Source organism: Plectropomus leopardus, chromosome 2 (genome assembly GCF_026936395.1).
Source record: "Plectropomus leopardus strain MGB_pleo_1.0 chromosome 2, ASM2693639v1, whole genome shotgun sequence".
Taxonomy (NCBI): domain Eukaryota; kingdom Metazoa; phylum Chordata; class Actinopteri; order Perciformes; family Serranidae; genus Plectropomus; species Plectropomus leopardus.
In genome coordinates this window covers 24,971,488-24,998,675 of record NC_142177.1, presented here as the reverse complement: position 1 = coordinate 24,998,675, position 27,188 = coordinate 24,971,488, and the positions used below count along the sequence as shown (strand labels likewise).

Here is a 27,188-nt window from a genome sequence, read left to right as displayed (position 1 = left end):
GAATTCAGGTGCTGCAAAACAATGACAGAAATACATAAGCAGGCATAAACTAATAGGCCCAAAAAGATGCAATCCTATATAGGCTCACAACTGGAATAGCATTATAAGTATAGATAAATAAAAAAAGAATACAAACCATGCAAGAGCAAATAAAGACAAAGTTACAAGGTATATTGAAAATGGTGTGGTTAATAACAGCAAGAGAGCAAGAATGCCTGCTGTGTTGTTGCCATATATTATAGCACTCTGTATATAAGTGCCCCAGTAAGCCATTGCAGCAGCATGCACAAGACACTGAAACTGAAGCGGCTAAACTGAATTAAGTGATTGTTCATTTTATTATTCACACCTATGCACTTCTTACTGTGACATGTCAAAATGTGTTAAGCCCTATAGCAGAGTAAAAGGTCTAATAATGATGTAGAATTATAAAATAGCAAAAAATAATTTAATTATAAATAAATAAAAAATAAAAAATATCTTAAAAATGCACTTGAGCACAGTACTTGAGTAAATGCACTTACTTCCCACCACCTTCCTTAAGTTTCTGTACTTTTTTTTTTTAGTAAATGTTCGTGTTTTACCTCTACTAAAGAAGCTGATCTACTTACACAACAGCTTTTATTAAAAAATATGTAATGGCTTCTCTTTCGCAAGAAAAGTCAATGCCTGTCTTTCCTTTGTTTGAGGGAATTTCCAGTTTGAGTCATAAATAAAACCATTGATGGCCATGAGGTGTCAATAGAGTTTGTTATATTAATAATCCATCAAGCAGACATATATAAATATTAAAAAACAATTAGGATACTGGAGGATTTCTCACTTTCTAATAGGCAATTAATGACACGTAGAAAGTCATCTGTACATGTTAATAATTCACTGATAACGGGATCTTACAGTATTCAAAAGTGCAGCTGTAAATGTTATTGCGTTGTTAATGAAAAGGCTAGACTGAAGTCCATGTTGTTATGAACTGGCCCAGGTTTGGGCTGTTGTATCGATTGCAATCACTTCTGCTGCACAGTCAGCTGTTACCTTTGACATTTCTTCAAAACACTGTTCCGACTGTCTGTTTGTGCAGGATGTGTCACAGCTGCGCCCCACGCTGATTCAACTGTTGCATTTGAGACGAGATGCAAAGTCACTTCCTCCAGTCTGCTCAGGCTCCATCCCCTGCGAGGATCATGCAGCCCAGCTGACCCAGAGCAGGAGAAACTACCACATCCTCGTCATCGTTGGTGATGAGTGAAAAGCAGAGCGGGCTGGATGCATTTTTGCGAGTTTGCTGAAGGCTGCAGATCAGTGACAGATATCTCCTCAAACTGCTGCGACAACAGGAAGCGCGAGAAAGAGCGCCACCGACAGAACTGAAACCTGCGTCCAACAAGGTAAAGCTGCCTCTCTGCTCTTAAAACTTTGTGCGCTAATTTTAAACTTTAAGTAAGACTGATTAATTTAACTATTTATTAAATAATTTATTTATTAAAGACACATTTTCAACGCTGGTTGTGGAGAAGACCCTCTTTTTGGGTGGCATTAATCAAAATAGCCTACCACAAACTGTGACACTTCCATATTTTCAAAAATCAGTATTACCTTTAAAGTCAAAACCATTGTAAAATATTATATTCTGTATTTAATGCATGTTTTTTTATTTGCATAATCAGATTTTTCTGGACTAACCTGGTGGCTGGTGTGACATTCACACAGGCTCAATTTTAAACAAAGTTATATTACAATAATCCTCAGCACGTTTAACTTTAAATGGATTTGAAGGGGTGATGTGTCTCCCTGTGTTTCTATATTGGCCTTCCTTTACGTTATGTTCCTTACATAATTTACTGTACCTACATATCTTCTTTTATATAAACTTTATTTACACAAACTCAGACATTTTATGGCACTTGGGTTTTCATGCACTTATAGAACATACAGATATTTGTTGTTTGTGTCCTGAAGAAATAATATTCAATTTTACCCTAATTTTTATATTATCTGATATAGTTTGGATTATATTATGATTAGAATTATATTTGGCGGATAGTAGCTCTTGTTTCACTTTTCTGGTGTCATCCACAGTAATCCAAGTTGCAACGATTATTATATGAGCTGTCAATTATTAAATCACATGGTAATCGATTATTCAGTTTGAATCATTTTTTCAGGAAAAAAAAGTCAAAATTCTCTGATTCCAGCCTCTTAATGTGAATATTTTCTGTTTTCTTTACTCCTCTGCGACAGTAAACCGAATATTTTTAGATTATGGACAAGAAGTCATTTTGGGCTTAGGGAAACACTGTTCAACATTTTTCAACATTTTTTGACATTTCATACATCAATAAGCAAACTGATTAACCAAGATCAAACTACAACTCAGCAAAAATAAATCATAATTGTTAGTTGGAGCCCAGACAGAAATAAATTTGTTTGAAAAGGTGTTTGTGATTCACTAACTGCTTAGTAGTGTTTTTAGAAGGATGATTATTCATTTCAAAGTAGAAATGGAGTAATTCCTCTACAGTAGTGATGATGGCTTCTAATGTGAAATAATGTTTTTATTTTGTTGAGAGTTTCAGTGTCACACAGTCTACTGTTTCAAAGGCAACATGCCAAAGAATACGAAGAAATACATCCTGTGAGGAAGTATCGTGTTGCTTTACTGATAAAGAAAACTGGCACAAAACTGAATATTCTGGACTTCAGTGTGAAAAATGATCAGTCTGAGCCTTTTAAACCAAACATCAGTGGAAAATCTAAAACATATTGTCCTGTATCTATGTCTCTGTAGCTTCATTTCCACCATGTCCCCCGACTGTCTGTGAACTGAGGCGATGGAGAGCCCGTCGTCCACGGTGAGGCGGCGAGCCTGGATCAACAGCAGCCGGCAATGGCCCACTCTGGAGGAGCAGGACCTGGAGGGACCGCTGTGCAGCCTCCCCTCTGCTTCTATCGCAGATGATGATGTCTTTCCTGAAGGTGAGTCCAAACTTAGGCGAGCGTAAAAGGGATCTGTCCAGTAGTTGAAGTGAGTTTGCAGATGCCCACAGCCTGTGCAAGTTTGATGTTTTGCATAAATAGACCTAAAGATGAAGCGATATCTATGTTTATTTTCTTTTGTCCTGCTCTGTATGTATGTGATGGTACAGGGTACTGTAGTAATCTCTGACCAGTATTGCTATCGTCGTCTTTCTGGAAAGAGGATCACAATGAAATAAGCAGCGGTGTGGACCCGAATCACATGACTTGGACTGGGGTCAGACTCAAGTAACAAATGTTATGACTTTAGACTCAACTTGACAAAAACAAAAAAGACTTGCAACTTAACTTTAATGGCATAACTTGGGCTTGAGCCTTCTGACTTGAAAATACTTAATACCTTCACACAAGCTGAAAGATTAAGAAGTACATTGTTTAAAAACGTTTCAAGAATCAATCAGTCTCTATTTTGTTTATTCTCTTTTTGTTTCATTTACACACAAAACATGCAACAAAATACAGTATAACTTTAAAGAAATTATATTCTAACAGAAAACGTCTTGCAACTTTGGGAAGAGAAAGTTGAAGACATTTTTCCATTTTTACTGATTAATGGTGCTATATGTTATAAAAGTGCAATGTCAGCAATAATTTTTCTCCCTGTGATAAAGTTCATTCATACTTGTTTTAACTAACTAATTTTGTTTTTAAAAGCATTCATATTTTTTGTAAGTGTAATATATTATTACTTTGTTGTTAAAGATCCAGTATGTATACTTTAGTGGATTCAAGTGTTGAAGGCCGCACATCTGAAACCTCACCAATGTTTCAAGTGCATAGAAGAACCACAGTGGCTAATCCGAAAACATGTATGGCCACATCTAGAGCCAGTGTTTGGAACCGTTTTCTATCAGCTCATTCTAACGTAACGAAAACACAACAATTCTCATATTCAAGTGGTTATAAACTAATGACAACATAGTTATGAATGTTAAATGTAATTTCTGCCAACAGATGCTCCTAAATCCTGCACACTGGACCTTTGAAATGGCACTACATTTGGTGAAGAGTACATTATGACTCATTTAGGACTTGTGATTGACTTGTGGCAAAATAATGACTTGGTCCCACCTCTTGGAATAAAAATAATCCAATTACTTGACTGGGTTATCCTGTGCAGTTTCGATGAATATGCATTTGTCACAGGGAAAGCAGTGGGAGATTTTGTGTTCTAAGTTTGCAGTCAGCATAATTTCTGTTATTACGGTTACATAAAATACAAAGAAAATGGCCTGAACCGAAAAGGGATTCATATAAAAACTTGGACGACTTCTATTTGAAATAGCAAATCAACAGAATAACTTCAGTGTAATCAGAGGTTCCACTTTTTTTAATAACAGAATATGTCCAAAGTTAATATCTACAATATGCATATTTGTTAAAAACAGTGAAGTAGAGTAAAAGAGTTGTTAATCAACGAGGAGTACTCATAAAGTGAAGGGTTGTGCATGTGTGATTTCCACAGGATGCTTCACAGGAACGATTGAGAACTGGCTCCTGAGTTGTGGGTGAGTCAGCTCACTATACTACTTCTTTTTTGAAAGATGACATTTTTTGAGTGCAGGCTCTGAAGGACAAGGTGTCAGTCGTTGGAAACTGCTCTGACAAACAGTGAAGTTGAAAGTGGAAACTCTCTGAGGTCAGGTGTTCCAGGAAGACGGCGTGGTGCGGTCGCCACGGCATTGTTTTCACCACAATAGCCTTAGATGATGTATTTCTAGAGCTCAATTGGAAAATAAAGAACCTATTTTAGCTCTTTAAAACCATAATGTTAGAGTGTTCTGAACGGAGATCTGCCAGTGCTGAATGACACATCAGATGTTTTTCTCTGCCACGACATGATGCAGACAACATTTTTTGGTTACAAACACTCCAGCAGGTCATCTGTCTTGAGGCTGTTTCACCAACTAAAGCACAAAACTTTGAGCCCTTTGACTTTTTCAAAATGTCCCTGTGGTTTTGAATAAGATTATTACATAACAAGAAGGAAATAACAATTCCTTCTTCCTGCTATGAAACTGATTGAAGGAAAGAGGTCAGCACACAGAGCAATTATTTAATGTCTCTTATATCAGTCACTAAGGAGGAAGTTGCACTGTCAGTGATGTACTCCATACAGTTTGCATCTAAATGGGTCCTAACAGTAGAAAGGAGTGGCGTAACTGGTAATACATTCTGAGAACTCGACATGAAAATGACCACACCAGTTTGGAGGTGTTGACCTTAATGCTGCTCAGCATGTGAGCATTTCTACAGAAGGAAGTTGACAAACGTCATCAGCAGCCTGCTGAGAGCTGATTAGCACAAGCGTGCGCTGGAGCTAGGCTGCTATCTGCCATCTATGCAAACACAATGACTTATTTGGTAAAAGAAGCATGCAAATGACACTGTGTGTGTGTACATTAAATATCGGTATATATCTTACAGGTCGGAGTCCAGCTCACAGAAGACTGGTCAGCTGAGTTTTGGTGAGTATGAGCTGCAACAGTCATGAATAGCAATAAGCCATTTACTAAACCTGTGACTCGCTTGATGTATTTACAGTTGCAAGTTGTAAATGCAAATCAGCTCAAATGTGTTAACAGTTTTCTGTTGTGTCAAACTCTGTCTCCATGCACACCAGCAGTGGGGGGACAAAGATCCAGGTCCCTTACTTCGGGAAAAGTAGAATTGCTGCAATATATAAATATTATATCTATTACAGTAAAAAATAAAAGTTCTGCATTAAAAAAACATCACCTAAGTAGAAAATCAATTAATTGATCAGTTGAGCCTATAGTGGTCACATGAAGTCGTATAACTCCTGGTTATTTGATGGTTACTGGTTGTGGTATGATTTAACAGGAGTTTTGGGTACAGGTGTGTTTTTATGAATTACATCAACTGTAGACCCTGTGAGTTCACTGACGTCCTCAGTGACGTTGATGGTGTTGTCCTGGAACATGCTCCAATAACATGTTGAAAAAGTATAAAGTTTTATCAGCAAAGTGTACTTAAAGTATCAGACGTAAAGTACTATATAAAGAATGTCAGTGTTATACTATTGAACGTTATATTTCGGAATATTAGGAGGACCGTTGTAGCGAATATAGGTGGAGCTAATTTTTTTGTTTTCTATACTGTTGAGTAGTTTGACTTGTACTGTAAACGTACATGTTATGTTTGTTGCTCTATATGGCCAATCGCACAGCAAGCCGCAGGACAAAAAATAGCCTTTTGGCTCATTTACATTGATGTTGCTCACTGTGCATTGTCCCTTAGAAATAAAAAATGAAGAAAAGAAACTAAAGCTTTCCAATTAATAAAGTGGAGTGACAAGTACAATAATTCCCTTGGAATTGTTGTGGAGTAGAAGTAAAAAGTAACATTAAATGGAAATGCAAGTACTTCAGCAAATTTACTTTCTTTCCATTACTGCACACTAATGACACATACCAGTAAGATTTAAAAACAGGAATTTGTCCGTTCTTTGGTTAATCATTTCACAAAATTAAGATAAACATGCAACTTCATGTGAAATGACTTAATTTATGGACTGCATGTATTTTCTTCAGAGTCTGTGCTGAGAGGCAGCAACTTCGATGATGAGCTGAGTCTCGGTGCTGATGGTAAGTGCACACACACACACACACACACACAATGGAGACTAACAGAGCAGGAAATAGGAAATTGACGTGTACACGAATATGTTTTTAATTCTATGCTGAAGCTTTGTTCTGTGTGTAATAGTGCTGACACAGCCAGATGACAAAGACTGACCCACTTCTGCATGTTAGTTGTAACAAGTCAGAGAAATGTCCAGTGTTACGCAGTATGACTGTCCCTCTGCCAAGGAGGAGGATATTTTCTGAGAAGGGGAAGTGACGGGGAAAAAACTTCCTTCTCAACAGTTAATCATGCATAAAAGATTGCTTGTTTCTATATGAAATGTAACCACACTGACACATACAGTATTTAAATTGGATAAAAAGAAGAAATTACAGTTGTTTTAGGTCAAAACATCAAACATAGTTTACAATTCAAGTGGTAAGACTAATGTCTTTAGATGTAACAGCAGAGTGAAAGAACTGCATAATGACAACAATTTCAACATTTAAGTGTAAGATATGTCTTTTGGTAAATAAAATATCTGTAACATGATACCATTTGTAACATCAATACAAATTCATCCTTAAGTGACATCCTGGTACAGTATAACTTATTCATTACTCCAGCAGCTGTATGACAGCATCTGTCCACATTCTGCCTAATGATAACGAGTGTTTGACTTAAAGTGTAATCAAAATGTTTCGACATTAACAAACAGATTAGGGATAGAAATTTATACGATTTTATTGAGATCAATGCCATTATTGCTTCTGTTTATTGGTCCAGTTCTTTGATTCCCTTATTGATTCCTCATTAATTTTCTGTGTGAAAAAAAAAGTAACCCTACACAGGTTTTCAGCATCAACACTGTTGTTTTACTATCTCTGAGTATGAACACAGTGTAGATGAAATAAGAGAATATTTGTGCAGCATTTGTTTTCATATAGGTTTTCTTAGTCAAAGAAAAGCCTGCGTGGTGCTAATGTTATCAACATATCATATATTCCTCTTTCATTCTGAAATCCTTTTCTTTTCCAGCTTCTTTGTTCAATGGTGGAGAGATTTCATCTGGAGCCGGGTGAGTCACAACTGATCTGTTACAGTTGCAGTAACAATGAAACAAGAAATGAGGAATGCGGTGCTGTTAAACTTATAATATTAGTTAAAATGAAATCATGTAGCTTTAAGCATTATACTGACTGTATTTTCAACTCAATTTCCTGTCTTCACAGAAGAACACAGATTCCTTAGGAGAGACATTAAATGTCTTTGTTGAGTTTTAGTCCGAGGCATATTGAGCTGCACTTCCAGCCAAAAAATATATTTAATTTGACTCCCCATCACACCTGAATCCAGCCCAGTCTTTTCACTGGTATTCTTAGCTCATGGTTACACCTGTGCATACTGAGGCTGTTTCTATTGAAATGATTCAGAGGTGTTAATAAGTTAGAACTAATTTATCACTAAGCTAGCTCAAGGCTTTTTTAGTTTTGGAAGAATATTTGAATAAGTGAGGTTTTCTTGAATTTACTAAATCATGAAATGTTCTGTTGTTATTTTTCTTCTATTCCTCACTGACCATGAAGCCTCGCACACCATCCTCTCTCCCAACAAGGTCGCAGCAGACTCACCAGGTCAGTGGACAACTTCATTCTTTGCTTAAAATGAACTGATCAGAAATGAAAAATTGTACAAATGAGAAAAGTTTGATGTAATATAAAAGAATGAGCTATAATAACTGAACTATATGTTTTGCTTTATTCCGAAGACCAATACTAAAGATTACTGTATGTATCTTCTACATTAATATGTAAGTCAGAATAACTCGTCACGTCTTGTCCACAGTACCCCTCGTCAGGGACTATGCCTGCCGACAATGAGCTTGGGCCACAGCATGGCCTCCAGCTGCCTCTCCTCCTCCACCTGTAATAGTAGATCAAGGTAAAAGCTTTATGATGCTTTCCAAAGGAAGATAACGCTCCTGAAAAAGCTGATTAACAATTTGCAGCTTTTCAGATTGGCCTTCCTCCCAAAGCCTATTTTTCTGGTCTGTTTTTACCTGAAAAAAAGGCCTTTATATATTAATGCTATTTGAGAGTATTTAATCCTATTTTCCCCCAATTTTTTATTTATTGTTTTAATTTGTATTTATTGGTTGTTCCATTATTTTGTGAAGGAATTTGTAACTAATCTCATTACACATGCCTCAGTTGTATTTATTAAACCAAAAAACACAAAATTGCTACAAAGAGCGTTACGGAAAATCCTTTAAAGGAAAACTTCACCCCAAAAAATGTCCATTTGTATATCAGTCATCTTGAATTCAGGAAGAAACATTGCTTTTCTTGCATTAGCTCCACACAAAATGGCAGCAAATTGAGTCATTAAGTTAATAACAAATATTAAGTTTTGGCCGAAGGCATGTGTTTGGGAAGCAATGAGGATACAACTGGATAAATGACACTTGGATTGTACAGCACAAGTCGTGTGAGAGTTTGTAAATGGATGTTTTGCCATTGTTAAACATGGTCCTCAATCAAACAATAAATCATATTCACTCATGAAATCAAGGTAACATGGCATGACTGGTATAAAAATGGTCTTTTTTGGGTGAAATATTCCTTTAACATGAAAAAAAAAAACTCATTTTATTTCCCCTTTTTTTCACATACATATCAGTATATCCGAGGTCCTGCAGATGTGTTCGGAGGATGCTGAGGAGACGCTGTATGAGCTGGGTTTTGGCTGCGATGAGCCCCAGGTCACAGTCCGCATCCCTCCCCGCTTCTTCACCTTCCCCTCCATGAGTCAGGGCATCAACTTCCGCCTCTTCCTGGACTCACAGCTACGGCGGATACGAGAGGAAGACCCCAGCCTCTCTCTTGCTAGTAAGACCACGTTATCTTTCTTCCGTGGATAACATTGTTCGATGTGTAATAAGGGGGAAATAAATCTGGGATGTAGCGAATTAGATCTATATTACTTGTCTTAATTCACATTTTATTCATTCTGCAGGTCGTTTCAGACAAGTTCAAGTGCTCACAGCTATGGCCAACGCATTCTACTCCCTCTACTCTCATGTGTCCCGCACTCCTCTACAGAAACTTGCCACGCCAGAGTTTACCTTTTCCTCATCTCCCGTGGAGAGGATGGAACGCTTCAGGAGCAGCATCCGCAGCGAGCCTCGCTCCCCAGTGGAGAGGCTGAAGGACACCGTCTCCAAGATGTGTCTCTACACAGGCTCTCCTCGTGGCTCAGACTCCACCTCTCCACAGCCCTCGCCCAGTAAAAGGCCGAGCCTCCCTGAGTTTGTAGATGTCGTCCTGGAGAAAGTCAAGACCAAGAAACTGGATTTGGGGGATTGTGATGGGAATAGTTCAGCTGTGGATCTTGGGCTGCTTGCAGATGGTGATGAACTGTGTAAGAATGAGAAAGAAGAGCAAACGCAGCAGACAGTGGCTGGCACAGAAATTCTCCAAAGTGGAGATAAGATCTGTCATGAGGAGATGCAGGGCAGCAAACAAACTGATAACGCTGATGAAAACGGTGTCAAACACGGAGACGTTGACAACAGTACTCACTGTGTAAGAACATCGCTAGCATCATCATTATCAGGAGAAACTGTGATAGAAACTCATCATGAGTTTCTTTTAATGCAAAGTGACACAAGGACTGCTGATCTGAAACCAGTTACCAAGGTTACGTATGATCTAATCTGCCCGCAGATAGTGGAGAGTGTGCACCAGGCGCCTTTCTGCTGTCTACACACTCATAGCCCAAAAACACAAAACACTTTACCTTCTCTCTCCTCTGAGGCAGAAAGCATACATAGATCCAGTCCTGCTGGATCACATGACCCTGATATACAAACTGCTGTCTTTGAGCCTGATGCTACACAGCTGGAAGCATCCAGATCACTTCCTGTCCTGTCCCCCAGTCGTAGCTACACCCAGTGCTGCATCACTGTGACCGGCTGGGATGGGGATGACGGCTCCTCCTGTCATACTTCAACTGTCACAGCCATCCAGACCTGTGAGGAGTCATTAAACGGGGGGAAAAGCCGGTACCTGAATCCACTGACGCATCAGAGCCATGACTCCAATAACCTGCAACAGGTTAACTCCTTTGAGCTGGAGGAGGTACAGTAAATACAGTTTTTTTAACTATCAATTGCTGCATTAACATGAAAAGTTACAAATTTGTCCAGATAAATTATATGTAGCATTTTACTTATGCAGCTCCATTTGTAAATAATAGATCACATAAGCAAGGATTAGACTGATTTTGCGACCGTAGAACAAACATTTTCTAAGTTGACTCTACATAGCATGGTAATTACATACTTGATAATCACGAATAATTAATCCATGTTCATGATAAATGGAAAATAGACTAGCTTGTTTCTAATTTTCTGACCACTTTAACACTGCCCATTCATACACTATTGGCTGAGACTATCATACACGGGGCCCCCTGCTCATTAGGTAAACATCCACACACACACAATTTGGTTTTCAGGTTCTTGCCCAAAGATACTTTGATATGCAGAGTTGAGGAGCTGGGGATCAAACTGCCAGCCTTTGATGAAAAGATGACCCGCTGTAACCCCCTGAGCCACAGCTGCCCCCATAAATATTATGATATTAATAACAAAGTCTAACAAAAGAGCCCTTTTACATCATGAAAAGATTAAGCAAAAAAAGCAGGAGATTTTATGTGAATATTGTCCAGTTTAAACTATCATTCTCAGTGCATGGTGTTTGGTTCTGGCACATCGTGCATGGCTCTTTGGGGTGGCGTCAATAAAATAAATCAATATAATAATAATATATACTGCATTCTGTTGTCTCTGTAGGTGCATAGTGCAGGAGAGGAAGATTTTGGAACAACAACCTCCCCGTTGTCCAGAAATCTTCAATACAAAGGTATAATTACATTTTCTTTGTGTGAGTGGCCTTTTTTTTAAACATGAACACAGGTCAGTAGTCGTAGTTACAGCTGCTGCTTTGGTACAATTTGATGATGATGATGATGATGATGATGAATCTTTATTATGTTGAATTTTTATTCTCATTATACAAATGTACAATGAAACTCTGTTTGGCCTCTCTCAATACGAATAAAAAGACATTAAAAAACTTACATCAAAAGTAAAAAGTAAGAAATAAATGAATGAATAGAGGGCAGCAATGGTAGTGCATGTATGACACTGTCATACTGTTTGGCAGTTTTACCTTACAGGAACATAACCTGTCGTATTTTCAGTTAATGTTTCTTATGTACATATTGGCAGATGTTTACCCCATTCACAAGAAAAAAACAGCTTTCACAGATGGCTGTGAGGTGTAAAGGAAAGGCTGTTTCCAGTTTACACTGTACCAGTTTACACAAGTGTGTTTGTCAAAATGGACCAACAGATTTGGGTGTGCACAAAATTTCTGGTAAAACTCAAATATTTAAATTTGGGCTCACTGTAGGTAAGGTCTCATAATGGGGTCAGACATCACCAGTGAATAGTTTATACAGGTTTATATAGAAAAGCTTGTATGTGTGACCGTGCATAAACACGTCACCATGCAGATGTGTTAGTCACCAAGAACATACTGCGTGTGTCTTTGTGTGTGTATTCAGGCCAGACTGCAGCTGTATTTCTGAAGTGGTCTACTGTGCGTGGAGTTGTTGCTTGACTGTGTTTGTGTCCTTGTGCAGGTGAGGTGGTGCGGGGTGACAGTGTGCAGTCAGACAGCAGTGGCTACGCGGATGAAGAAGTCAGTCACTCATCACACATACATAGCAGATGACAGAAAACCATAACTCTATGTAAACATTAAATTGTAGCGTTTTCTTGCCCAGAGTTTTTTTTTTTTTTTTTTTTTTTTTGAACATATATTTATTGTTTTTGCAATACAGCAACACTCAACAACATCCACAACCATAACACCCAATCAAATGGCAGTAAATAAATAAATAAATAAATTTATTAAATAAATTAAATAAAAAATAAATTTTCACATTGTACAAACAAACAATCAATTAGTTCAGAAGAGGCAAAATGAAGAAAAAAAAACAAAAACAAAAAAAAACAAACAAACAAACAAAACAAAACAAAAAAAAAAAAAAAACTAAGCAGACCACATAAATATTAATCAGGGTACTGTCTGATGTAGATGCACCAAGGAAATATTAAAGATACATTTATGTAGACAGGCATAATGTTCCACATTTAATAATAATAAAGGAAAGGAAAAACAAAACAAAACAAAAGAAAAACACCTTTTCAAATGTCTGTGACATCATGCACTCCTGAGAACCAATGAGGTATTATTCCATTGTCCTATTCTTCCACTGTCTCCTCCATGTTCCAGCTCTCAAAAGTTCCAAAACATTTCCAAATTTCATAAAATTCAAGCCTTCTTTCTGATAATATAGGTCAGTTTCTCAAGAGCAAGGGCTGAAGTTAAGTTGTTTAGCCAGTGAGTAAAAGAGGGCAACCAACATTTTTTCCAGTATAGTGCAATACAACGCTTTGGCCTGTAGCAAACATAGGTCAACCATTTTTCTTTCTTTACAAGATAGAACACAGTTATCTGGATAGATGCCCAAAATGCATAGCTTAGGACATAGAGATACAGGGATGTCGTAATTTGAGAGATATACTTTAAAACGGAGTTCCAGAATTTTTGAATCTCTTCACAATTCCACAAATAGTGATATAGAGTACCTTGATGTTTGTTACACTTATAACATAAATCAGGGTATGTTAGGTCAAATTTATTTAACTGTACAGGAGAGATGTATGTACGCATTATCCAGTTAAATTGTATCATTCTTAATCGAGTGTTGATAGTTTGAGTGTGTATTTTTTAAACATATTTTAGTCCATTCACTGCTTGTTATATCTTTTTGTAAGTCTCAGATCCACTCCTGTCTCTTACTGTCAGAGTTTTCTTTATGATTTTCCACTATCATATTATAGAACCTAGAAATCAGTCTTTTTTGCCAAAACAGTTTTTTGTAACATGGGTTTCTAGAATGGAAAGTGGAGGTTGTTGAACTGAATTGTTTAAGTTTGCCAGAATAAAACTTCTAAGTTGTAAATACTTAAAAAAATGTTTTTGCGGAATATCATATTTTACCTTTTAAGTCATTAAATGACATTAGAGTATAATCCTTTGTATACATCTTGAAGTTTCACTATACCTTTATTCAACTATGCTTTAAAACTCCATATCATTTTTTGCTGGAGCAAAGCGATCATTACCCCAAATGGGGAAAAACAGGATAGCCCTGGAGAGTCACCTAACAGTTTCTGAACTGCATTCCAAACAACAATAGTGTTTTTGATGAAAGGATTAGTGGTGCTCTTATTTAAAGTTTTAAAGGAAGCGGAAAATAGATAGTTATCCAGTGCTAATCCTTTTGAGCTAAGCTTTTCAACCTCTAGCCAGGGCAAGTGAACATCTTCAGAAACCAAAAACATTGTGGCCCTAAGTTGCAGCCCAGTAAAGTACCATTCTAGGTTTGGTAGTTGCAGCCCTCCCTATCGTAAGGCAAATATAATAGTGATAGTCTAAGTCTTGGCTTTCTATTATTCCATATGAAATTAGAGAAAAGCCTTCTGGTCCTCAGAAAGAATGAGGGAGGAGGCCAGTGGAATAGACTGGAACTTATATAGAAATTTTGGTAGTAAAGTCATCTTTATAATGTTTATCCTTCCTAGGATAGAAAAAGGCAGTGTTATCCACCTAGTAATTTCCTCTGACACCTCCGCTTAACAAGGGATCATAGTTGGCTGAGCTAATATTGTTTATTTTTGGGGTAATTTGATGCCCAAGTATTTGAATCCTTCAGTGGCATTCACAAATGGGTGCGCTTACAGGGGGTTCTTCCTCTCCTTAGCATTCAAGAACATGATAGATGATTTTTCTCTGTTCACTTTGAATCCAGAGAAGGAACCAAATTCACCAAAAAGCTCTAATAGAGAAGGAATCGATTTTGTAAGATGTGACAGAAACACAATAGTATCATCAGCGTACATTGCTGTATTATGTTCTATGCTTCCAGTCATAATACCATGAATTGAGGAGTGTGATCTAATGGCTATAGCTAATGGTTCCATGGCTATTACAAAAAGAAGAGGTGAAATTGGTGATCCCTGTCTAGTGCCGCGAAATAGTTCAAAAGGTTGGGAGATGAGATTATTAGTAGACACCATTGCAGAAGAATCAACAAGTAAGATTTCAATCCATTTACAAAAGCTATCACCAAATCCAAATCGCCATACCCCGAGGAGATAAGGCCATTACGACACGATCGAACGCCTCTTTTTCAAGGCAATCGAAGTATTATGGAGTCTGGGGATTCTTCACATTCATGAATTATATTAAGAACTCTCCTTGCATTATGGAACCCCCCTGATTTTGCACAAATCCATTTTGGTCTATATGTATTATGGCAGGCAAAACCTTTTCTAATCTCATAGCGAGAGCCTTAGCTATTATCTTAGCATCAGAATTTAACAATGATATGGGTCTGTAAGATCCCCGTTCAGATGGTGTTTTGCCAGGTTTTAGAATGAGAGTGATTAGTGCACTTCGTAATGACGTGGGGAGACAACCTGCTTTAAAGGATTCCAAATAAACCTCCAATAGTGGGGCTATCAATTTTGTTTTAAATAATTTATATATATCTATTGGAAGTCCATCTGGACCTGAAACCTTACCTCCTCTCATTTCTGCAATGGCACTGGAGATGTCATTCAAATTAAGTTCCCTGTCTAGTTCAATTTTTGAATCTTCAGAGATGCGGGGTATGATCAATCCATCTAAGAAACTGTTTTGGTTAACCAAATTTGGTGGGTAGTCCGAACTGTAGAGGGTTTTATAGTATGATACAAATGTGTTATTAATTTCGGTAGGATCTGTTGATAATTCTCCTTGATCATTCCTAATTGAGTTAATCGCTCTCTCAGATTCAATCTTTTTTATCTGCCAAGCCAGTAATTTACCGGGTTTCTCGCCCTGGTCATAAAAGGATTGTTTCAGTCTTATTAGACCCTCTTCAGCTTTTAGCCAAGAAAGCTCCTCATATTTTGCTTTAAGGATCATCAGTTCCTGTTTCTTTTGTGGCGAATCATCTATGATAATTTCCCCTTCTAATTCTTTAATTTTATCATTTAGTTCACTCATTGTCTGTTTGAATTTATTAACTTTAGAGCTGGTGAAGCTTATCATTTGCCCTCTAATATACGCTTTAAAAGGCGTCCCCATCTAATGGCTGCAGATGTTTGGTCCAGTATTTAATGAGAAATAGAGGTCAATGTGCTCTCCTATAAATTTTAAAAAGTCTGGATCCTGTAACCACTTTGGGTGTAATCGCCAAGTAGTTGAATGCCTGTTCGCTTGATTAATTTTGTAACATAATGAGGTTGGAGCATGATCTGACAAAACAATGCTATCATATAAACTATTAGTTATATTGGGTAGGAGAGATGCAGAAATTAAGAAGTAGTCTATTCTGGAGTGAGTTTAAATACTGCAGAGTAGCATGAGAATTCCTTTGTTGGGATTTTGCATCCTCCAGGGGTCACATAGGTTCAAATCTTTCATATATTGTTGAATTTTTTCCTTGTCTGAGAGTGGGAAGTATCCATTCCCAGACGAATCCATCAAGCTTCGGGTCTAAGGCGCAATTTAAGTCACTCAGCCAATATAATTTTACAGGCAAGCTGGCCATAGAAATAAATTTTCAAAATGATGGGTTATCATCGTTAATAAATATAAATGTTAACAAATTAATATTTTCTCTCAAGAGAGTTCCTTGGACCACCAGAAATCTACCAGCATTATCATGAATGAAGTTGTTTACTTGAAAAGGCAATTCTGTATTATGAATTAATACCATAACTCCTCTCGAATGAGAGGGAAACAGGAAGTTAAAGCACTTTCCTGGCCATCTCCTTCGTATTTTTATCAAGTCCTCATTGAGTAAATGGGTTTCCTGAATAAACACTATTGAGGATTTGAGCTGTTTGAGCCTGGTAATTACTTGTTTTAATTTAGGTAATTTTACCATCCCTCTAACGTTCCAAGAAGTGAATTTAATATCTTTAGTTGCGGTCATCAAGTCCTAATAATAAACAAGCTTGTCCAGCAAATTATCATTCTTTAGTTGTAGGTGAACTTGTTCAATATGTGTAGTATCGGAGTGCACAAGCAGAAAGCCAACTGAAAGGTAGAGAAAAGAGAAAGAAAACAAACAACAATAACAGCAACAATAAAAACAAAAAAAAAACAACAACTCAAAAACTGCCAAAAACAGAACCCCTGGGCTGTCAACCTGAACAGGACATCCCTTTTCCTCATCCCACCCTCCCCTGACCTTGGGGTACAGTTAAGTGCACACTGATCCAATGTGAACAAGGGAGCAGCAAGACTAACCCACGCTGTCATTATAACAGAACTAGTGAGACTGTTGTGTCTCCTGGCAAAAAAAGTGTAAACTACACTAACAGGGTTTTTTAAAGAAAAAACAGACAAACAAAAAACAGGTAAAATATACACCATTGACATTTGTATCCTGGCTTTCTTTTAGGAAAGCTATCTGTAGGTATGCTAAATAGACCCTCTAATGGACAAGTTAAACGTCCACTTAAAAAGATGGCATGGTGGTTTCTATAAAAACTAAATAAATGAAAGAGCCACCAGATTAGAGAGAGTGAAGGAATTACAGAGAGAAAATAACAAAATAGAAAAAGAAGGAGGAAAAAAGAGAAAAATGTTTTATATGTATGTTGCTGGCCCTAAAGGTCTTATTATCAATCTGTTACAGGCAGATAAATGATACAGCAGATCATTTTAGTTATTACGTGAGTCTTTGTGGTCTGTAAACCCTGGATGAATTTTTCAGCCTCAGCTGGGGATTCAAACTCACGTGTTTGTCCGTCAGATGTCACTCGTAGTTTCGCTGGGTAGATTATTCCGTATCGAATGTTCATTGACATCAGCTGTTGTTTCACCTGGTCGAATCCTTTCCTAGCCGGTGGAGCTCCGTGGAAAGATCCGGGAAAAACATGATCTCTTGGCCGCTGCAAAACACCTTGCCCTTGGCCCTGGCTGCTCGCATCACTCGGACTTTATCTTGGAAGTTTAAAAACTTCACGATGAGGACTCTCGGTCTTGTTGATCGGTCAGGTTGCGTGCGGCCGGGCAATCTGTGTGCTCTTTCAACGAAAGCGGTGGTCTGGAATGTCGCTGGTCCCAGCGCTGAGCATTTCTCCAGGAAAGCCCACGTATCGCTTCCTCCATCTTCTCTGGCAAGTTGACTATCCGAAGGTTGGATCGGCGTGAGCGGTTCTCGAGCTCGGTCAAAGTTTGTTTGCGAAGTGTCACTTGCTTACCTATATATCAGACTTAACTTTCTCTGAGCACTGTGTCCTCCACATTGCTAATGCGCACTTCTGCTTCGTTTGCCGCGGTGGAGAAGTCCTGCACTTCTTTCTTAACATCTTGAATTGCTACCAGGACCTCGTTGATCTTTGAGGAGAAATCACTTCTTATGATGTCGAGTACCTGCCCGAGGTCCATGTTGCGTACGTAGTCGTATCAGCGCCATCTCCTTTCCTCTTCTTGACGACAGAGCTAGCATCACCTGGTGTGTTAGCTTGGTAGTTAGCATCTTGGCGCCGCCTTCCTCCACGAAAAGAAGTTTTATTTTTAGCTTTCTTCGGTGGCATAATGTCACGGGTGTACCAGAATCAACGCAGATATGAATTATCCTTTGTTGTGTAGTTTAAGGAGAATTTACAGGATTTTTCAGAAATATCGCCAGGAGCCTACAAAAACAACGTGTGCTTAGTTCCGCGCCATAACCACGCCCCCACCTGCCCAGAGTTTTTACTACACAAAAGAATTTAGTGACCAAGCAAGAGTCCTCTAGTCAAACAGGCCTTTAAGATTGAAAGGACAGTTCACCCCAAAATCAAAATGACATGTTTTAACCTCTTACCTGTAGTGCTGTTTATCAATCTAGCTTGTTTTGGTGTTGGTTGCAGAGTGCTGGACATATCAGCTGTAGAGATGTTTGCTTTTGAAAAACTCAACAGCAATGTCTCTTTCCAGAAATCAAATTCCCAAAAATCTAGACTGATAAAAAGCAAGAGTTAAAACATGTATTTTTGATTTAGTGGTGAATAGCTCCTTTAAGATATCATGGTATTGCAAGAGATTTGGTCACATGTGAAACTTTCAGAAACTTTGGAAGCTTTTTTCCCCCAATAAAAAAAGTTCCTGCTATGCAAAGCATTAGGTGTCTCCCCAGTGCTCATACGTAATACAGAAGATTGTAAATAAGTGATTTAACAGGAAAACTGATGAGGTTCAAAGACCTTAATAAATACTGTGTGGACCATATTTTATTTAAATGGTAATCCAAGCATGTTCAAGTTATTACAACATATGGCAGTAAAATGTACAAAAATGTTTTATTGGAAACAAAGTCAATTTCACACAGAGCTCACATTGTGTTTTCTCTAACACTGGGGAACTTTTTTGACTACCACAACAAAAAGGTCCCTCTCAAATGTACTGATGCTGACACTGATGTTAATGGTGTTTAGAAGTTCCCTATTTAAACGAGCAGAAAACAAGATGCAGATCTGCTTTTTCAGAGAATGAGGTTAACATCAAACACAACAGAAACTTGGTCAGCCTGCATTGTGCAAAGGGAATTGTCTTTTTAAGTTGTGCAAACTGTTCACTTACTGCAGCTGAGCGCAAGGCAGTTTTTATGTAAATGCAGTAAGGTGGGAGGTAATGAATCCTTACACCAAGACACAGCAAGTAGTTGGAGAATATAATCTGGAAAATCATCCATTTTTAAACATCATTACAGAAATCATAGTCACATTGATTAGCAAAATAATTCACAGGGGATCAAATTTTAAATGAACGAATACTGGGGAAAATAAGCATAAACAATACATAGAAACTCCAAATAAGAATATGTGGTGGGTTCGTTTTTCTGGTCTATGATATTGAAAGTTGAAAGACATGAAAATAGTGGTTTTTAAGAATACTCAGAGTACTGTTTCCTCTTTAACCCTTATCATTAACTGATATTTGTCTTACACTGAAATGGGATTTGCTCCTAATGCAAAGACTGTGCTAAAGGAAGTCTTGTACATTTTAATGCTGTGATAATTACACTTCACAGTGTTGTTTGCACTTTAAGGAGTTATCAGACCAATGAGTCGGATTTAAATTCTATAGTAATGTTGGATAATATTTTTTAAATTACAATAAAAATACACATGGTATGAGTTCATTTCTTGCTTAATGCTCTGAAAGCCATCAACATGTGCCTTGTAACGAAGTCTATAAAGGCGCTAAACTGCACAAATTACAAGGATAATTCATCATATGATAATTTCAGTCTGATCTCTGTCACCATTTTTACTTTGAGATGCCATAGAGTAACATTATTGAAAAAGTTCAATTTCCAAAATGAACCTTATTTTAGTTCATAATGGTAAACAAATCCAACAAGGTGAATTTCAACTGACAGTAATCATAAACTCAGTTTTAAAATAAGGGGAAAATGTCCACAATTCAACATAACAGCATTAAAGAAACAAACAGTTTGAGTTTTTAGGGTTCAAATTAATAAACAACAAAAACATTCTTATACAAGCTCATCTGAAAACAGGGAAGTCTTTAAAATAATTATCATCTGATATCTTTTCAGCAGAGTCCTTTTCTCTCCACCTTTCGGCACATGGCTGGTAATCTTTTCTTCCGTCCATCCATGCGATGGGGATTCAATGAAGCACCAATATCTGGCACTTCCATAGCCCAATTTCAACAAACCCCTTTGGCTTTTTGTTGCATCACAATTTGTCTGCAATTATTTGGGAACTCGCTGCAAGAAGAGCACCATACACTATTTGAGATACAACATTTTAAACTGTAGATTTTAAGGATATACAGTGCTGCATATGGGTGCTGAGCAAATGGAATTTTCTAAAAAAAAATGGATTTTAAAAAATGTCCATGAGGGTGATAAAGGAGTTTTTGGGCAACAAAATCTTAATTGGCAAAATAAGAGATCGATGTGACAAAAATAATAAAAGGCTCCGGGATTAATTTGGGGACAGAAAGAGTCTCCATTTCCAAATTTGAGGTAATTCACGTTATTTGAACTCATCACAAAAGTGCCTCCGTTGTCCAAAGAGAAAATTGATCCTGGCATTTTGTTGTGGCGAGTTCGAGTCTATGAGGAGGAGGATGGCATCACTTCCCCCCGGCCATGATTTTGAGGTACTGAAGTGCATTGTGGGCTGCATTGGCTCGAGCGGCGTCGATGCTCGGAGCAAAGCCGTGGCACACTGTGATTGGCTGTGTGGACAGCTCCACTAGACACTGGCACAGGCCGCTCAGACTGCGCTCCTCTGAAATGAGAAAGAACAAAAATGTTTCAGTACCCCTACAGAAACAGATTGATAGCATGAAAGGGGGAGAGAGAGGGGAAGACCTGGAATCGAACCCGTGGCTGCTGCGGCAAGGACATTGCCTTCATTTATGTGGTGCCTGCTTTATCTACTGAGCCACCCGACGCCCCCTACAGACACATTTTGAATTATGTAAAATACTCTGCCATGATCAATTTAACATGTGCTTAATGCAGCGGTTTATGCATGCTGAAATGTAGTCAGTCATGTCAATTGACATATTTCCTTTCAATCTTTCAGCTCCTCTTAAGGCCACTGTAGTTACACTGTGGTGCTCAGCAGAAGTGAATGTAATTGTCATTTAATCACCTAGATCCAGGTAACTGACATCAAAGCGCTGCTCCACAGACAGGTCACTCAGCAAAGAGCAGAAGTTGGAGTCAGTGGGCATGCCCAGAGGGTGGCTGCGGAGCTGGAGGATCTTCTCTCCAGCGGAGTTACGTAGAGAGTCCCACGTGCAGCTGAAGCCTTTACTTTTGCCCGTCTCAGCTCTGCTCCCCATGTGCTGTGTGTGCAGGTAAGAAGATGTTATTATCAATCAATAAACAATATTATCTGTCAGCAAGATTAATCAGTAAGAAAAGGGGTGATGGCATGCATAGCTTATGTTATTCCGGATATGATTTCATGAAGCTCTATGCAATGCAAATACAATATTTGCATGTGATGCAGTGGTGTGCATCCTTTCCCGCAATGTGCCAAATAATATAGCACGAAGGGCAGTCATGAGCTTTGTGAACTGGTGCGCACAGAAAGTTTATTTCTGTCCGTTTCTCACCATGTTGAATGTGTCTTCTTCGGCGTCAGCATCGTTGCTGGTCCTGAGGTCGACTGGGACGTCGTGTATACGTGATAACATCTTAGCTGCTGCGTTTCTCTTTGCTAGTTTCTTGGATGTCCCACTTCCTAGAGAGGAACAGGAGATTGAGTAATTTTGCACAAGACCTCTGACAGATAATGAGACTGGGTTACTGATATTCATGAGTGAGACTATGATAAGCACAAGCGCCCTCTAATTTAGCTAGCCTAAACTATATCTTGTATCTCTACACTGTGCCTGAGACCTGTTAATAGTGTGTTGTGAATATAAGTCAGTGAAGGTGAGAAATTACTCAGCAGACGTGTAAAAGGCAGAATGTTTGATTTTCCTCAATTTCAATGAGCTGTTTTCTATCATTAGTTGCATTGGGGCTTAAATGTTTTTATCACTGGCGGACAACTTCATGGTACGTGTAGTATGTTAACAAAAATCTAAATATCGTCAAAACATGGATTTGATCTATGAGACAAAATCTGTCAATACACACAAAACAATATCCAACAAGAAATATTGTGCATTTTACCAATTTCCACAAATCTCTCGACTCTGCAGGTCATGGTGAACTCTTTGCGATGTGCTGGACCAGACTCCTGGGTGACTGTGTACTCTGGCAAACGCCATCCTTTCTGTACCACCAATTCCTGGCAGAGATGTGCACAAATACTTACAAAAATAAACAGCATGCAACTATGAGCTATGCAGATATTGTTCACAGTGCAAAGGACTGACAAAACAGTCCAACAGCAAAATAAAACTTGAAACTTTAGGAGTTTGTTTATTCACCTGCAGAGCTCCTACAGGGTTACATTCAGACTGCTGAGAACTGCCTGAGGTCTTCATCTCTGACTGGGAGCTGCACAGAAGATGAGATAAAACAAGCAGAAGAGGAAGTAATGAAACCACACTAAGACCTCTATATCACATTTGTTCTGTGCTTAGTACAGAGCACACTGAGATGTTATATTGCCTAACATCAGTTGATGTTGGCGCCACAATGTGGCTGTCTATGAATCAATTTAGCTTTAAATAAATGAAAAAACAAAATAATGAGCTGACCTGTCTCCATCAGTAGACACATCAACCCCAATAAACCCGTCTACTCCAACACCAACTCCGGCGGGACCTCCGAGACCTCCCTTGAGCATCTTCAGAGCAGCCTCGGCTGCTTTGTGCTTGGCTGCCTTCTTGCTTGGCCCTTGGCCGGTGCAGCTGATCTCTCCAACGGAGACGCGGAACGTGAAGTTGGGCTGGTGGGCCTGTCCCTCGGCCTTCAGCAGGTCATACACTGGGGTTTTGCCTATCCGCGTTCCATACTCCTGCAGCAGACTGATGGGCGTCTTTCCGGGATTCACAGCCAGCATTTGCTCAATACTAAATAAAAGAAAGATTCAGCATGAGAAAGAAGCAACTACTGATTGCCTTTCACAGAGGGCTCTAGAAAATGGTGTCATTTATACCTTTCATGAAACACAATTCAGAAATGTGTTCTCAAGCTAAAAACTTTTTTTCATTCTTTCTATCGAATGCTATCCTTAGTGCACTAACCTGAGGCTAGCCTAATTAAAGATTCCTTCAACCAGAGTACAAAAGATTCGAGACATCCAAGTCACCACTCATTGTAACACAGTTCCTTCCCAAAATGCATTAACATTGCAGTCTATCCAGAAACAATGCCCAGCTTACTTGTGTTCAAAACTTAATGTACAAGTAACCATAAACTAAAATTCTCCTTATCTCCTTTATATTGTGGCAAAGGAAATTTTGGCAGTCAACTTTAAAATTTCTGCAAAAAAATAAATAGTCACATCTGCATGACTATGAATCATAAGGACTAATTTTAGATGAAAGTAACTATCGAGGTGCCAATTCATGCTCTTGGGATATTTCTACTTTAAAAAAACACACACAAAATGTGCACTACTGTACTTTACTAGCATATTTTTTTTTCAAGTTAAAGCTAGGCTCATATAATCAATAGCTTACAGGTTGTGCTTCTTCATGATAGGGGACTGTTTACAGTAATTGCAGTGTTTAACAGTGCCATATAAATAAAGTTATTGTTGATGTAACCCGGGTTGTATGCAATAAATAGCATTGTCTCTCGATAGAATCACTATCAGTTATCAATTGTGATTAATTAATGATATAAATGTATCATGCATGTCTATATGGGAGGTGAATCAATGGCATAAACTCATATTGCCATGTGGATCTCTTTCAGTCATACATCTGGCAGCTTACTTTGAAGCTAGCTCAGTTTATGTCAACAAAATGTTGGGGTGTTTGAGTTAAAACCAGCAGCTTTGTGTAGGCAGACGCTATTAAAATCGATGAATCAAATGGATCTATATATCTGAATGGCCCCTGGTTAGCCGCTATGCTATGTTAGCTTAGCTTCTGCGCAGCTTCACACCTGGAGCACCCGGAGTTTCTCTTCCAGCTGTCCGATCCTGTCTCGTCGTTCATTCCCTATTTCACGCAGACAGAGCTGATCGGTATCGGATGGTTAATCCCCCCACCAGAACAGACACTTGTTTTCATTAGACGGTATTTTCTCAGACAGATGAAGAGGCAAGGACTTATGAAGAGCAGATGAAACCCCCTCCGCTCCGACAGACTGCAGCGGGGTACTGTTTGCAGCACAGAGATGACGTAGGATAGAATCCCGCGAAACTTGAATTGTGATTGGTCCGTGGGCGCTTCGGTTGTTCGGCTTGGACACCGGAAAACACCGAGTAGTGCCGAGTGTTTCATGGACGGGGCGATTTCACTACAGTACATCCATAGGGGTACAGGTCCATGCTACAGGTACTTTACAACAGAAACAGGTGAAAAGTCGTTCACACTCAGCAGACTGGAAGCTGTAGTTTGTTGTGACAGAATATAATACAAATATGTCGTCAAGAGTAAAAGCTGTCCGTTTACAATTGAGCAAAAAGTAGAACTAAGTCAATGTATATTGCACATACCTAGCTAACATTAACTGGCTGCGGTACCTTTCCGTTAAAGTTACCATGACATCAGCGTTATTTTACGTAAAGACTACCAACAGGAAACTTGTTATTGGGAAAAGATACATTCTTCAAAATTATTATTGTCAGCACAGGAGCTGAGACATTAACAGGAAAAAACTAAATAAGCAAAAACAAAAACAAAACAAACAAAGTTTCGTTTTGCAGCTAGCTAACGGTAGCTAGCAAGCTAGCTTTACTGTTCTTTATTTAACAGGAGAGGACATGGATGTATCATATGGAAGTCGGTAGGGGGTCGATGGGATATAGCTTGTTTTTTTTAAAACTCTTCCTGAAACTACAGATATTTCTTTCTTCTTGTCATGATTTTGTTGTAAGGTTTTCAAAAACTTCCCCTTTGATGTTTTAAAGTTAAAAGTTGAATGAAATCCTGGGGTTGAAAAAAACTCACTCATGTTGTGCATGCTGGTTATGTAGTGCAAAAGATTTATTCATGCCAAAAATGTTAAATGAGACCAAAGTGATTGTTGTAAAATATCACTATTTTAAGCTTAGATTTGGTTATGTTTTTTCTGATGGAACCATTTGCCCCACATGATGTGTTCAGGACCGTCGGAAAATATGAAAATCTAACAATTATTTCTGTTTTTACAGTTTCCAGCCAATATTTTTTTTTTTAAAAAAAGTTATGTAATTTTGGCGATTTTTTAAAAAACAAAACAGGCATTCCAAAACCTCGGCAGTAAAATGAATACAAGCATTTAAAGTTGTATACCACCCACCCCCCTAAGTCAAAACAACAAACTAAAATATAATACCCTCCCAAGTGCTTAAAAAAATTCGATATGCCTCCGCCTGTTTGCACTACTCCATCCTATCTCATAAATAACCAACAGTCCCTAAGTAAAGTCGTAATACACGTACCGCTGACATTTCCTACTTTTTGAAATGAACATCAAGGCATTTATCTTAAACACAGCGCCAACATGAAACTTAATTTTGGTAAATGATCCCCGTTCACGGTTTTAAAATTATTAATTTCAATGCAGAAGCTGCTGAATTGTCGGTTAAAATTAAACAAACGTATTTCATGAGTGAAACAAGAAATCTGAAAAATGAAATCTCTCTCCCTCTCTCTCTCTCTCTCTCTCTGTGTGTGTGTGTGTGTGTGTGTGTGTGTGTGTGTGTGTGTGTGTTTGTATTTTTGCAGCTTGCCTATGTCAGCCAGCCGTTTAGCTGTCAAGACAACTGCACTGCATGCAAAAGTACCACAAAATGGAAGTATCAAGTAAGTGCCAGTACCAACTGTACCTGAGTAAATGTTAGCTGTTTCTGCCTCATTTTGTCCTGCATGCGAGACAGTAAATATCCTACAGTTTATAATGTTTTCTGCGTGAAGTAGCTGCTTGAACTGGACAGTTCTCTTAATTACAGGCTAACAAATGCACAGCGATTTGTTTGGCCCGACAACTTTCATTGCATTCTAGCTTTCTGTGGAATAATTTGTTAGTACTAAAATGAATCAGAAGAGGGCGACAGTCAGTCACTGATCTGTTCATCTGACAAGCCTCTTTGTCGGGGTTTTGATAGTACTTTGGGCCCTTGGACTGCCTGGCACCTGCCGTCTCCGCTGTGGACTAGCACAAACACATAGGACATTTCATAAGTTTAGGAGACTGATCATCGTGCAGCAACAAGAAAAGGTTTATACCCAGACTAATCTCAAAGATAATTATCCCTAAAATAACTATTAACAACAAATTGTATGTATACAGCAACCTTCAAAACAAAAATACAAGGTGTTTCACAGGGGGAAAATTAATATTAAGGGACTATTCGTTGCTAATTAGAGGGAAAGGAATGGTGCCAAACACTTCACAAGTTGTTTTGAGCTCTGAGGAGAGGTTATTTTTTTTAATTTGGCTTAGAGTTTGAGTGGGGGCATTCAACTTTAAATTGTTGTGTTTTGTATTATTTGAATAATATTAAATAAAATAAGTCACCCACCCCTACTCTGATAAATAGAGTACAGATGATAATACAATACAAATAAATAAGACAATTAAAGGTACAAAAAAGAAAATCAACACTCATTTACAAATTAAAGCAGTGCATTGCAAGTCTAAAAACAAAATGCAACACAATGAAATAAGAATAGACAAATAAGAATCTATTGAAATGATTAAAAAGCCTATCTAACCCTCACCACATAGCCAAATTTAACCCTTTAGTGTGTGCTGTGTGTGAAGGGGCAGTATTATTGCAT

At 38.3% G+C, this 27,188-nt stretch overlaps 2 protein-coding genes across 2 annotated transcripts; one reads left to right on the top strand and one right to left on the bottom strand.

Moving 5' to 3' along the window:
• Positions 1 to 1,090: 1,090 nt before the first annotated feature.
• Positions 1,091 to 19,942, top strand: tespa1 (thymocyte expressed, positive selection associated 1). The gene is made up of 13 exons (XM_042505891.2): positions 1,091 to 1,388; positions 2,789 to 2,976; positions 4,502 to 4,544; positions 5,464 to 5,504; positions 6,591 to 6,644; positions 7,663 to 7,702; positions 8,211 to 8,258; positions 8,470 to 8,565; positions 9,304 to 9,512; positions 9,640 to 10,763; positions 11,480 to 11,549; positions 12,334 to 12,484; positions 18,521 to 19,942. Exons 2-12 carry the CDS (start codon positions 2,832 to 2,834, stop codon positions 12,423 to 12,425), a joined length of 1,962 nt encoding a protein of 653 aa, XP_042361825.1. The 5' UTR covers positions 1,091 to 1,388; positions 2,789 to 2,831; the 3' UTR covers positions 12,426 to 12,484; positions 18,521 to 19,942.
• Positions 19,019 to 24,591, bottom strand: tarbp2 (TAR (HIV) RNA binding protein 2). Its single transcript, XM_042505907.2, has 7 exons — positions 24,364 to 24,591; positions 23,007 to 23,321; positions 22,734 to 22,803; positions 22,474 to 22,591; positions 21,909 to 22,036; positions 21,440 to 21,635; positions 19,019 to 21,070 (listed from the first exon to the last, which is right to left on the bottom strand). Exons 1-7 carry the CDS (start codon positions 24,414 to 24,416, stop codon positions 20,913 to 20,915), a joined length of 1,038 nt encoding a protein of 345 aa, XP_042361841.1. The 5' UTR covers positions 24,417 to 24,591; the 3' UTR covers positions 19,019 to 20,912.
• Between the last annotated feature and the right edge of the window lie 2,597 nt (positions 24,592 to 27,188).